Here is a 14803-nt window from a genome sequence, read left to right as displayed (position 1 = left end):
CTGAGACTGAGAAGCTTCTGTAAAGCAAAGGACACTGTCGCTAAGACAGAAAGGCAACCCACTGACTGGGAGAAGATCTTCACCAACCCCGCAACTGACAAAGGTCTGATCTCCAAAATATATAAAGAACTCAAGAAACTAGACCGTAAAAGGCTAATCAACCCAATTATAAAATGGGGCACTGAGCTGAACAGAGATCTCTCAACAGAAGAAGTTCAATTGGCCAAAAGACACCTAAGGTCATGCTCAATTAATACAGTTTCTGTGTGATTATTTTGGGTCTAAGCTAGCCAAGCACCAGGAACCAACAAGCAACCCTTCTTATTACAGTTATCAGAGAATGAGGAACGGGATTAGAGAGATGGTGGGAAAAACACATATATCTCTAGTTGCATATATGGGCAGCACTAACTGAACTTAATGAGTTATTTAAAAAAACAAACAAACATGAAGTTAGGAAGGGATATGTTTGGGCGATAAGAGGAATTGGAGGAGAAAAAGGGGATAGAAGATAATATTTCATTGCATAGATGTATGAAATCTCAAAAATAAAAATATATAAAGAACATCTATCACATTAGTATACAAACTTTATCTTATCCTTAAAAATGGTAAAAACATTATGTATACCCAAGATTTGTTTTAAAATATATTTCTCTATGATTTATTATTTAAAAATTGGGTATTGTTTTACACTTTTGCAAATCTATTGACTATCCAGCCTAATTAAAAGGAAACAGGGTTCTTGTGTCTTCTGACTTTACCCTTTATGACAGATAATTTTGGTTGATGCACATTAAAAAATTGTCAACATGCATTTGGAAGAAAGAGAGGGCATTTCAGCTTTTCCCCAGGTAGGCTTAGATACTGAAGTAAGATTCAATAAGTCATGGATACTCTTTTTATTTACTTACTTATTTAGAGATAGGATCTTGCCTATGTAGCTTAAGCTAGCCCTGAACTCATTTATAACCCCAGTGGTCTTGAATGTATGATAGTTCTCCCACCTCGGTTTCCCCAGTGCTTGACTGTAGACACGCGCCACCATGCCCAGCTAGTCGCAGGTTGCTAAAGATTAATTACAACATAGAAATCTAAACCATATCAATAAGGCCATTGAGCTATTGACATTAAAAGTCATTGATTGTGATGACATAAGGGTGCTACACATTAGGGGAAGTTGGGTGGGAATGCTGTAGATATTCTCCAAACTCTTGAAATTCTTCTGAAATAAATCCGAATTGCTTCAAAATAAAAGGTCTAAAGATTTTTTTTGTAAGACTTTATTTTTGATTTGTTTTGGTGTGTGTGTGTGCATGCACACATGTGTGAGTGCATGCACGTGTGCGTGTGTGTATGATGAACAAGGACACTGATCTCCTGCAGCTGCAGTTACAGGTGGTTAAGACTGGCCTGGTGTGGGTGCTAGGAACCGAACCTTGGTCCTTAAGAAGAGCAGCACTGAGCCATGTCTCCAGCCCCAGTCTTCTGTACTGGATCTCACTGTATAGATGAGGCTAGCCTCAAACTCACATTGATCTGCCTACATTTGCTGGGATAGAAGGCATGTTTTTGTGCGTGTCCATGATCCCAGCTATTGAGTAAGCAGTAATGGAAAAATCAGCACTTGAGGCCAGTATGGCTACAGAACAAGACCTTGTCTCAAGACACACACACACACATACACACACACACACACACATTTTAATTTAAGAATAAAACTCCACTGGCTCATATTGTACTTTGAACAGACCTTGTACTTATGCATGACTTTGCTACTTTGCTCATTGGGTCAAGATAGCAAACAGATCTTCTAACCATAGGTTTTACCTTAACAGTATCAGAAAAGATTCATTTTAAATGCAATCATGATGTTACGAGAAAAAGTGCTACACATTCCGCGATCTGTAAGCTCCTTGTGATGGATAGACGTTTTCCCAAAAAGTCTTGCCTTTTTGCTTGAAAGCAGAAATTTTATCATTGGCATAAATTTTGTCAGTTACTTCTCTTGAAGTAACAGATTCTCTTTATGCATTTTTAAATACTTACCTATGAAAAAATATAAATCAATGCCTGGCAATCGTCTCTTAAGTAAAAACAAGGAACCACGAAAGAAATTAGTTTATCAAATTACTGAAACAAGCACAGAACGTCTTTCTCAAAATACTCCTGCATCCTGCTGTAGTAATGCTTGCCGTTGCCCTCTCATTTCTCACACAATAAAATGTCTACTGTTTCACTGCGGAGTGAAACCATCAGTCACTTGTATGGAATATACATTCACCACTACCAGTATGCTACCAGACTTCCTCACTGCATGAGTTGACTTTCCATCACTATGACAAATATCTGAGCTAGTCAACCAGTGGTTATTTTAAACCTTTTTACAGGGTTTAAAGTTTGGAGATTTCAGAACATGATCAGTCCGACCTAGTGAGGGATATCACACTATGGTGGAGTCACACACCAAAGCACATGGGTCACATCCTAACCAGGAGTGGAAGAGAATGAAATCCCACAATCCCTTCTGAGAACATACCCCCAATGACTAGACCGACAGACCCAGCACCAGACCTCCCAATAGCACCAGACTGAGGACCAAGCCTTCAATACGTGGGGCTTTGGGACACATTACAGATACTAACCATGGCACTCACTGTTGATTTTTCAGCCTTGGAACAAATAAGGTTAAAAGGAGCACAGTTTTAACCTCATAAACTGACCATCCCAAAAGGGTCTCAAAATGTCCTAGGGATCCAGGAACCACACTTTGAGGATCATTCCATAACGCCATAACTTAACTTTCTTATATTATGCCGATTGGGGGGAGGGAGGATTAATACCGGGAACACATAAAGAATTCCTGTAAATGGCTGATAAATACCAAAAATACTTAACTTCACCACCATTTAAAGATAAAGAAGGCAAACAACAACCAACCATCATTTCGCTCATACAACACTGGCAAGCATGGAAAGGTGGAAAGGTGTAACAGGAGAACACCAAAACTTCTAAAAACTGTCTCAAAGGAGAAGGCACAGGCACAACCATTTTGAAGATAATTAGCAACATTTAATATAAAGTTGAAATGGTTTCCATTATGATTAGAAAGTAATGCTTCCCAGGAAACAACCTGACATCTGTCTTGTGTGTGTTCAGAGAGACCGAGCAAGATAATTCCGGGAGGTGTTGCTCAAAATGTGAGAAATTGAAAATTATATAAATAACAGAGGAAAATGATACTGTATTTTATGATATCATAGTGTATGGCAAGAAAAGGAGGCTAAACAACATAACTGCATCTCTAAAAAAAAAAAATGAAGACCTACGAAATTCAGCTCAGGTTACTGTATGATAGAATCGTGCCATTTATATACAGATTATGTGGCATATTGTTTATGGACCCAAAGCACATATTAAAATAAGGAATGGACATAAGTGTGATACACACTGAATTTGAGTAACAGTTGAATATATTGTGAGGATCAAAGAATAAGATTATAGACTAGAATTCCATCAAAATGGCTCTGAAATACATCAGAATAGTTTAAAGAAAAAGTACAAACATAGACTTTCGACAAAGGTATTAAAGGCCATGGAAATTTATATTATTCTTATTATCTCTATAAATTTGAATGATTTTAATGAGAAAATTTTAAAAATATTATTTTTAAAGACATGATATGCGGGCTGGCACAATGGCTTGGTGGGTAAAAGTGCTTGCCACCAAATCTGATAACCTGAGTTCAATCCTGGAGAGTCACATATTAAAATGAGAGAACTGACCTCCACATACACGTGATGGCACGTGGACACACACATATATACACACACATAAATGACTAATACCGTAATACCATAACTTGTCATAGCCACTAGGCATTAGCAAGACAGTTAATAACAAGAAATGGCAAAAAATATAGGAAAAATAAATCCCCCTGTAACTGTTGCTTGGAATGTAGGGTTACAAGATAACCTAATGATTACAACCAAAAGAAAGAAAAACATATTTCCACACAGAAATGTACATGTGAAACTAGGCACAGTACCATACACATGTAATGTCAGCATGTGGAAGAATGAGGCGAGAGTATCCCTGTGAGTTTGAGGCCAGTCTATGCTAGATATTAAACCCTGTCTCAAAAAACAACCAACCAGTAGTTAAAAAACAAAAATCCTTATGCATGAACGTTCATAGAAGCATTGCTCGCCATAGCCTAAAAAGAGAAAATAAGCCATAGGTTCACTACAAAAAGAATGCGTAAACAAAGATGACCATAGGGTGTGGGGTGCGGGATGGGGCGCACGTACCTAGAATTCCCTAAGACGTTGAGGCAGAAGGGTCATTAGATGCCAGCCTGAACTACATACCCAGGACTGTTCTTAATATGACCAACAGACTGATCCAAACATTCAATGCTACCTTAAATTCCCAGCATGAAAGCTGATTCTAATATTTGCCATAATATTAGAATATATTAGAGCTATAATAAACAAAAATAAATCTTCAAAAAGGCGAATAACCTACATAGTTCCAGTTTTAAATTTATTAGAAAGCTACATTTTCAATATTTAATAGAAAGCCACAACCACAGTGATATTTATGTAAGGGTAGACACATACATTGGTTGACTAGTCGATAGAACCCAGAAATAGAGCCATATGGACTTTTTGGTCAATTGTTTTTCAACAATAGTCCCAAGATAATAAAATTGAAAGGGATTTTTTTTTTCAACAAACAATACCAAGAAACTAACACTCACATGCAAAAAAGAATTTTTGACTCCCACCAAATATCACACACCTGGCCACATTCGAGCTGTTAGGGAATGAGAACGTTAGTACAACTGGAGAGCGTGGCAGAGACCCTGGATAGCATGGGGAAAACATTGAAGAGCTCGGGGAAGAGCTAGATAACAACGGGGAGATACTGGGTAGCATGAGGGAGACATTGTTTGCAAACAAACAGCATGAGGAGCTTTTCAGTTCGAACCGTGTGCAGAGAGAAGCATTGCTAATTCTTAGGTGAGAAGAAACTAGAAAGCAATCGTGTTCACAACTCTGAGACAGAGAAGCAATGAAGCCATCTGCAAGCTGTTACTTCTGCAGAGCTGGAGCTGAGACCTGTGATCAGATTACAAGGCGATATAGCTAGTTCCTTTCTCAGGGACTGTCCCTGCTGACCTCCAGGCTGGAGGGGGAAGCAGGAGGTGACATGCACAAGTCTCTAAGACAAGAAAAGAGAAATTAAATCTGGGTAGTTCAGCATCCTCCACTGGAGCCCTGCTCAAGTCAGGAAAGGCATTTGCCTCCATGCAGGTAACCCAACTCTAGCGCTCTGCAAGAACAGTGTCCTAACCTGAGACATCTCTCCAGACCCATGCTTTCTTTTTCCTTTAGCCTGGGATCAGACCACGGAATGGTGTTATCCACATTCAGGGTGGTATTCCCACCTCAAAAAAAAAAAAAAAAAAAAAAAAAAAAAAAAAAAAAAAAAAAAAAAAAAAAAACCTGTGAGATCAGCCTCACAGAAATACCCAGAGGTTTGTCTCTTAAGTGGACACTTAATAGGACAAACTTGATAGGAATCCTGTCAAGCTGACATCAAAATTAGCCATCACAACCAGTGAGCTGAAGTGCCTCTTTACATCTTAATTGTGATTTAAAATTTCCTGAGTGGATTGTGGGAGGTGGAATGGGAACGTGAGTGAGCAGGTATTGGGGGGCAGCGGAAAAACGTACTAAAAGAGATGACTGGAAAGGGGTGCATTTCAGGGTCAGGTAAAAACCTGGTATAAGAGAATCTCCCAGGAATCTACAAGGATGACCCTAGCTAAGACTCCTAGCAATTGGGGATATGTTGCCTGACCTGGTCATCTCCTGTGACCAGGAGAGACTTCTAACGGAGAGAGTGGGACACCAACCCAATCACATAACCTTGGCCCACAGGCTGTCCTGTCTATGGAACGTGCTGGAGAAAGGGTGACCTAGAGATTGAGGGAGTGGCCAGTAAATGACTGGTCTAGGCTAAAACCCGAGCAGGAGAGTAAACCCATCCCTGACACTGCCTGGAGCACTAGGACCCAGGGGCTGGATGACCCAGAGACCTCAGATAGACTGGAGAGAAAAGATAATGTCAATGTAGTGAGCGCTAATGATATTCTGCTATACTCAGAGATTGGTGTTTACTTCAATTCTCATCAGAGAGGCTTTGTTATGCCCAAATCCACGAAGTCCCTGCAAAAGCCAACGAGGAAACCAAGTCCTGTATGTAAAAGCAAAGAACCTATATTTTAATCAAGTTTGTAAACTCGGTCTCTGAGTGTCCAACCTATTGGAATAAACGGAGAACCCCTAGCTCAGTTAGAATTGGGTTTTTATAGTAGGAAAGGTGGGGGTGAGGGGTTTCTGAGGCTCAGAACCCCTGATTGGCTGACATTTGTCTAGGGGTGTCCTGGTGAGTGTGTACTGGCAGGTGGTCCTATCTACAGCAGTCGGAATGTTAGGCATTTCCTCTGGATGGTCTGTTTTTGAGTGGTGCTAGGTAATCTCACTTTGTGGTTCTTTCTGCAACCAGGTATTGCCTCAGGGTAAACTACTGAGACTCAGGCCTCTTTTTAAATTTATCCATGACCAAGTTAGACTCTGGCAGGTGATAATGGTTGGAAGTAAAGGACTTCCTTTGGGTGACCTGCCCATACTTAGCTTATCATGGCTGGCCCCCACACCTTCATCCAGCAGCTTATAGAAACAGATGCAGAGACCTTAGGCAAACATTAGGCAAAGCTCAGGGAGTCCTGCTGAAGACTGGGAGAAAGGATTATAGGAGCCAGAGGGGTCAAGGACACCATAAGAAAACCCACAAAATCAACTAACTTGAGCTCATAGGGGCTTACAGAGACTGAACCAACAACAGAGATGAGGAGGGGGGACTGGGAAGAGAAGAGGAAGGGGAAACTGTGGCTGGGATGTAAAAAAAAGTAGCTCTCTTGTAAACCACTTGTACAGACATTTCCTCAATTTTTTTTAATTGTCTTTTCCGAATTGATTTGGAAAACTTGTTTATATTTACTGAATATTAACAGTTTGTTTTATATTTTGTAAATGTTTCCCTCCCATTTATCTCCTATTTTATTCTCTTAAAAAATGTATTATTGTACATGCATGTGCTTGCATATATGTATGATTTACATGTGAGAGCAGGTGTATGTGTGTGCCACAGCATGAGCGTGGAGGAGAGAGGACAACTTCTGGGGGCTGATTTTCTCCTACTGTGCTTGGAGGTATGGTCTCTCTTGCTTTTGCCATGTTGCATCCTCCAGGCCAGCTGGCCAAGAACTTCTAGACAAATCTCCTATCTCAGTTTCCCATCTGGATGTGGAGTAATGAGTAATATACTACACATGCAAGCCACTGCACCTGACTTTTTCATGTGCATCCTAGTGGTTAAATTCAAGTCAACAGACTTGTAAAAGACCCTTTACCCATCTTGAACCATCTTGATGACCTTTGTCATTTACAAAAGTATTTATTAAGAAGATTGCTTTTTATCTAATAATGTTTTTATTTTCCTTGTTCTATGTTTTAAATGCCTCTATTTTGCATTCTCTTTTATTCCTCTAATAATTCCTTTTACACTTGTGCTTCTTTTATATTCTGGCTTTTAATTGTTCTTAATAAGTCTTTTTAGGGGCTGGAGAGATACTTCAGCAATTAAGAGAACTGGCTGGACCTGGATTCAGCTACAAGGTAGCTCACAACCATCTGTGACTCTTCTGATCTCCAAGCATACTACACCAACATGGTACTGCAGACATACATTCAGGCTAATGCTCATTTATATAAAATAAAAATAAGTAATGCAATGATTGTTCTCTCTCTTTAAGAGACAAGCCACGCCCACCCCTCTCCATCCACTGAGGCAGGCAGGTCTTCCTTCCTGCTTGCAGCCTTAGTCTCTCTCTCTCTTTTCCATATCTCTCTCGGAGAGGCATCCTCTCTCTGTCTCTGTCTCTGTCTCTCTCTCTTCTCTGCCTCTCTTCTCCCTTTCCTTCCATAACCACTAAATAAATATCCAACCTCACTCTGTATGGTGTGCCTATCCATCTGTCTCTCGCCCACTGCCACAAGGCTTGCCGCAGGTGACACTGCTGAAGACCAGTCACCTTTGGAGACCTGCAGCATGGTCTCGTGTGGTGTCCCTGCCTGGGACTGGCTGCTCTCAGGACCCCCTGCCCACTGCCTGCCACTGCCGCTGGGGATCCTGCAGCAAGCTACTCAGGGATCCACAGCAATTTTTAATAATCCATTACAAGTAACATCTCAAAAATATTAAATAGGTAAATAAAAATGATTAAATAACTGTAAGAGAAGGCTGTATATTGAGGTAGGAAGAATAGAAACTTGAATCCTAGCAGTCACGTTGAAGCTCAGATCCTATTTCACCTTCTTATTTCCCAGTATATGCTGCTAAACCTGCCTGAGATTCATCTGCCCAATTAAAACAGAGCTTATTCCCACTTCATCAATTCAAAGACACACATTTTAACATTTCTGCAATCAGAATGTGTCTTACAATCAACAGTGTGTCATGATTTAATTCACAAAATGCATACAGGTGCAACTTCTAGGTCTCTAAGAGGGTGAGGTTAAAAAGGGTTAACGTAGGCCAGGCTGTGGGGATACCCAAAATATGAGCCTATTTCCATCTTGTGTGAAGGTCAGAGAGTTTGATGTTGCTCAAAATTGTTGACAACACTCAGGGCCACACAGCCTGACCTAGGGTGTGGTTACTTGGTCCTTTTGACATTAAGATAGCACGTACAGGTAGATCCACTCCACCCTGACCAATACTCAGGATATTCAAGCAAACTTCTGCATGGAGGCCTGGAAATGTGAGCCTATTTTCACATTGACCAAAGGGCAAATAGTTAGAACTTACCTCTAGTTTCAAGACAGAATATGAACCACAAACTGAATCCCTATTAAATTCAAGGCCATGATAGAATATCAACTCATGGAAGGTTCATGAGATCTTCTCTTGATGCCACAGACTATCAGCCAAATGCATAGACATAAGCTAAGCTTCATTCCAGCCCATAAGCTATGTCTCCCATTGTCAGTAGATCTCAGCAGTTTTCAGTAGACTATCTCCCATGCCCATCATAAAACTAGGTCTTCGTTTCACCCATAAGAATGTTTATCAACATCTTCAAAACAAATGAAGTCTTCTGGGATTATGAATTTCCTCCCATTTATTCCACACATTGAAAATAAACTTGCCAACCATACCAGCAGTGCTGACTTGAAAGATGCAGAAAAAGGCTCCACCCTCTAAGCTGCACTATCCTCCATCACAGAATCTAGAAAAACTGAAGTAGGCCAAGCAGAGATGTGCTACCCCCAAATCACCACACCAGGAAAAGAGGGAGATGAATGTGATCTGCCACTCTTATGCCTTCAGAGTGGTTAAAGGCTTCTAAAACAAAGACATTTTTTGAATTCCACACATTACTGTTAGAAAAACTTTGTTACTCCTATTGTAAGGTTAATTTCCAAGGTTATACCACCAGGTGATAAAATCCAAGGGATCTGGTTCCATTCACCAGGCTATACACATTTTTAAAATTGCATCAACAGCTGAGCGTGGTGGCACACGCCTTTAATCAGCATTTGGGAGGCAGAGGCAAGTGGGTCTCTGTGAGTTCAAGGACAGCCTGGTCTACAAAGCAAGTTTCAGGACAGACAGTGCTGTTACACAGAGAAACCCTGTCTCTAACCCTCCCCCCTAAAAAACAGCATCAACCCAACTCAACTCAAGAATAGAGGAACTGAGATGCTGCTACTCCTTACCATTGAACACTTTAAGATTTTAATGCCAGCCCCAAGAAATTGCACATGAGCAAAAGAGTACCAATTTGGTGTTACCAAGAGGAATGAAGAGGAAGAGGAGTCTGCACAGACCTTAGAATGTGGGTGTAACTGTATGAAATCTTGCGGGTGCATAGTTATGCCACACTGTCTGAGTCTCAATGTGACAATACGATTTTCCATTGAACAACGAAGGGTCAGAAGTATCAATAGTCAACGTGATGGTAGACAAGCAGATTTTCAAGCAGGGTGTCTCCATTTGCTGCAACTGAGTCAGGAGACTGCACCAAAGAGCAGGGTGTCTTATAATGAGAGAAACAATGTGTGTTCATCCTGGATTCCAATGTCCTGTCCTTCCCCCGTGTAACAGAGGTCTGAGCTATCATCCTAGCTTGTTTCTGTGATCTCAAAAATGTGCCCCAGAGTTGAGAATGTCAGCAAGGTTTGGGAACTAGAATGATTCATGATCCCTGGGTTTACTCACAGCCTCGTCAGACATAACTAGAGATAGGCCAGGACATTTTGCCCTGGCTTGACTCTAAGTGCTATCAGAGTGTGACCTGAGCTCCCAGGTGGTGAACTCGGGTCTACTGTAAGCTGGAAATTTTTCCAAGTAAAAGAAGAGGGAAAAAAAAAAAAAAAAAAAACCAGGGTGGGGACAATGGCCAGAGGAACATGAGACCATTTCAGGATGAGCACGCTTGAGCAATGTTGTAGAGAAATCCCAAGAACCCAGCAGACCACTCAACAGGGGCACAGTAGATGTGTCCTTCCAAACAGATTAGGAGAAGAGAAGGCAAGCATGCAGGGGAGAAAAATGGAAGGATGTTCCTACCTTGAGCCACCATACAGATGCCTTGCACGACACCTGGATCCTGGCACTTGTGTAACTGTGTACCCTGTGATCCTTCTAGTCAAAGTTTCAAAGGCTAAAACTACACATCCCCATCGATGTCAGCACTTAGGATAAGTGAATGTATGGGTGAATGGCTAGACACGAGAACAAATGATAGATTATTCATTTAACTGCATTTCCAAGATCAGAAGGAATTGTATAGGATGTGTTCGGCCATGAGACTCTAAGTCAAAGTCATGAGATGCATATTTGACTTCATTTCTCAGCAGCTGGGTGCCATTGGCTGTATTGCATCTGTTCTGTGAGGCTCGGCGCTCTCACCTGAAGTACGGCCATAGGGAGCCTTCAGGATTGTACCTGAACAAAGTTGACACACAGGGTGTAGGTTCTTCAAGACTCCTTGTTATGATTCCAGGACAGGAATCAGGCAATATGCACTCTCAACCCTCCAGCAAAATGTTTTCTGGTTCCTGGGGCACAGCCAGTCCCTTATCTAGAATTTTCCAGGGTCAGGCCTAAGCAGTTCCCAAAGGGGCAGCACTAAAGAGATCACAGACTGAAAACTGAATGGGATTTTGGCCTGGGAGGCACACATTCCTCAGTAAGCTCCCCCTCTTTTCTATTCTTTATAAATTACAAATCTAATTACCCAGAAAAGAATCTTCTGCACCAGAAACCCAAATGAGTATAATGTATAATTTATATATGAAAATGTAGGTGTCAGCATGTGATAAATCGCCACCTAAATATTTTTGCAGTTAAATTTGTAGGCATCTATCGTTCTCCCAGAGGAGCTACCAGACAGGTGTGAGGCCTTAGGACTCAGGCAGAGGGGGGCTGGAAAGCTTTGATTGTGGGCTTCCCCAACTAGTGATTCAGTTGCCAGAGCACGGAGCCCAGACTTAGCACTGATACCCCCGCTGTCATGTCAGAGCTCTGGTACAATCACCCTACAGGAAGGGTGGGGGCAGGTGGAGGGTGTTTCTGCTAGTTCTTCTTCAAAACAAGTATTCAACATTGTCCCAGTTCTATGCTGGGCCCCAAGGGAGGAAAACACAGTGAAGTAAAGCTCCAAGGTTCAGCAGTTTGGGATCTACTGGGAGAGCCAGACAAGTGAATAGTGAATAACAATGCCAGGGTGACAAACGCTACAGCTGGGGTTGGTCCTAGTGCCAGGAAGCTACAGAGGAGCAAGTCCTTCCTACACCAAGGGCATCCTCCAAGTCTCCAGGAGCAGGGCAGGCACTCATAAAACAAAGGGACATTGCCAACAGTAAGAAAAACCATGGACATGATTAGGTAGTGCCATCACGCCAATTGGTATGTATTGGGGCAGACCAACAGTGAGGCTGGAATGGAAGGCAGAAGCTAGGTCACCAATGAGCCTATATGCCCAGCCCTGGAACAGGATTTGGCCTGGATTGAACACTTTGAACAAATCAAAGCAATACAGTTCATTTGATGAATAGATGGAGGCCAAGTGAGGGTCATGGGAGCAAAAAAGCAAGCAAGTGTATTTGTGTTGCCAAGTATAGAGTTATGGCAATGTGTTTATGATAAAATAGCCTTTACATTTTCAGAGACTGGAACTTTTACTGTACCTCACAGCCAGAGTGAATAATACACCTTGAGATATTACTAAGACTTAAGATTGCTATCCTACTGTGAACTCAGCCTGTTTGTTTAATCTGCCTTTAAGAAGGCAGTGTAACAACCAACATTAATTGCCTAGAGTTCCCAGGTAATCAACTTTTCCTGCCTAAACTAATGCATAGCCCAAATCTTAATCCACCTGGCTTTAGTGGACTGTACCAAGTTTTAGCCTTGGAGACTTTGAATAAAAGGACCGTAGGGCACACAGTTGACCCACGTATCAGCATAGAGAATACAGCTGAGGCAAGATCCAGGAGCCAAGCAAGTGTCATGCAAGGTAGCTCCCATGCCCCTCTCTCAAGAGTAATGCATGTGTTTGGTACATGTGTCATAATAATCACTTGCCAAAACCAGCAAATACTGGATGAAAACAACCCTAGAAAAGGACTATCCACCATAAATATTGAACGAAGCATACAAACATTGCTTGGTAAACAATGATGTTTATAGTACTCTTTGTTATCTGGGTTACTTGCGGTCAGTGTGGATCAGTGATTTAATCTCTCATAAAACTGCGTTCAAGATTTCTGTAAAGTACCCTTCATCCCTTCCCCCCAAGTGATACTTTCTGTACTGTTCAAGAAAAGAGAGAGAAAACCCTTGGTTAGGGACAGAGCGGGAGACAGGGACAGACAGATTCACAAGACAGCCTTATCAGGCACATAAACAGACTCATCCAACAGACAGAAGACGATGGAAGCTCTGGTGAGAGTGAAGTAGCACATTGAATCTGGGCTCACTCTTGATCAAATGACACTAAGGAAAATTGCCGTCCTTAATGCATGCAACAGCAACACTTTATTGGTAACCCAGAATTTACTATTACAATATTCAAACTGACCACAAAGCAAGTGCAACATACACAAAAGCTACTCTCCACAAGAGGATCTTTTTGTTTGTTTGTTTGTGTGTTTGTTTTCCGAGACAGGGTTTCTCTGTGGCTTTGGAGCCTGTCCTGCAACTAGCTCTTGTAGACCAGGCTGGTCTCGAACTCACAGAGATCCGCCTGCCTCTGCCTCCCGAGTGCTGGGATTAAAGGCGTGCAATAGCCTGTCTGGGGCCAGCTAGAGGTCACAAGCAGGTCAGTTAGCATCAGTCCATGGCTTTGACTGACAAAAAACTTTGAATATAAAGAAGACGGGGCCCTTGCTTCTTGCCCGAAGTTTCTAATGCCATTTGGAGATGATGAATAATCGTCCAAGGAAATTTCATAAAATCCTTCTGCCAGATGTGCAATGAACCTCCAAATACAACCACAGCATCCTCTAACATGCACAGAGGCACGATGTAGAGTACAGGCCTGAGCTGAGATCCAGAGTCTACATGGCAGGGAGGAAGCTACATACATATCTTCAAGGCACTATGCCTAAAACTGGTAGCGAGGCAGAAGAATACATCCTTGGTTTGGGCATGCACCTTAATGGCAGAGAGCTTACTGAGCATGCGGAAGCTCTTAGACCCAATTTCCGGAATCAGAAAAAGAATGATAGGAAGACTGTTGTCTATTATCCGTCACGCAGTTGCCAACTATCTGAGCATGGTTTCAGTGGTGTTGTCTCAAAATGTGAGCCGTATACAACAAGACAAAGCAAGTTCCCATTTCCCCAGCCCATCTGGGTCTGGCATAATCCTGGCCACATCCTTCATCTATCTTCCTGGTTGGAAGATAGAAAACCCAAGCTAGTGGAATCAGAGCCCCCAGCATAGGAATTTCAAATCCCCCGTCTTTTATAACATTAGTGACCATATGAAAGAACTCAGCCTGGACTCATTAACGTTTTTACCTCCCGGGTGACTGCAAGCCACATTTGCCGGCCTGAGGCCTTCTGCCTGGGCCAGGGTGTCCCAGGCCTCCCGCTCCCTCCAGCGCCGAAGCTGCTCCTCTCTCATCTTGTAGAAGAGGATGTGCTTTTGCACATCACTGAGCTCAGCCAGAAGCTCGGGGTCGATGTACATGTCGTGCAGGATCTGCTGCAGCATGATGCTGGAGGGGACACACGCGGGACCACAGCCCGTCAGAACCGCAAGGCCAGGTAGATCCCCAATCCAGGCCGATGCCTGGAGTCAAACTTCTGTTCTGGGTCCTCACTTTGGGGCCACTCCAGGTGTCCTTTCCTTATATAGCATCTTTGCTGGGACAGCAATATAGAACTAAGCAGTGATAACTGAGGAGCTGAGAGACGAACTGGAGGCAGGAAGCAATCTAGCCCTAGGTTGCTTGCTGGTCACTGCATTTCTGCCATGCCTTGCAGAGTGGCTTCATCTAGGGCTCTGGGACAATAAGGGTCCATACCTCTACTCAGACCCAACCCTGCCTGGGCCAGTAGGTGTCGAGTGATCTGTTAGTGGAAGGTAACGATGACACCAGCTGTATCAGTGACACTGGCCTGGCCAGCTGAGAGCTGATCCCTCCCCTGCAGATAA

General features: G+C 42.4%; 1 protein-coding gene across 4 annotated transcripts in view; it reads right to left on the bottom strand.

Moving 5' to 3' along the window:
• The window catches only part of Sh2d4b (SH2 domain containing 4B), a 59584-nt gene extending 45225 nt beyond the window's left edge, over positions 1-14359 (bottom strand). For 2 of the 4 annotated variants that reach the window (XM_050140609.1, XM_050140612.1), the window contains exon 1: positions 14156-14359. In XM_050140609.1, the coding sequence (XP_049996566.1) occupies positions 14156-14359 (204 nt within the window). The remainder of the gene's footprint in view (positions 1-14155) is intronic. The other 2 variants (XM_050140610.1, XM_050140611.1) reach the window with 1 other exon arrangement.
• Between the last annotated feature and the right edge of the window lie 444 nt (positions 14360-14803).

This window comes from Alexandromys fortis, unplaced genomic scaffold, assembly GCF_014885135.2.
Source record: "Alexandromys fortis isolate MF-2015 unplaced genomic scaffold, M_Fortis_MF-2015_v1.1 scaffold_46, whole genome shotgun sequence".
Taxonomy (NCBI): domain Eukaryota; kingdom Metazoa; phylum Chordata; class Mammalia; order Rodentia; family Cricetidae; genus Alexandromys; species Alexandromys fortis.
Note: the sequence above shows the minus strand (reverse complement) of the source record. Positions and strands in the feature narration are given on the sequence as shown.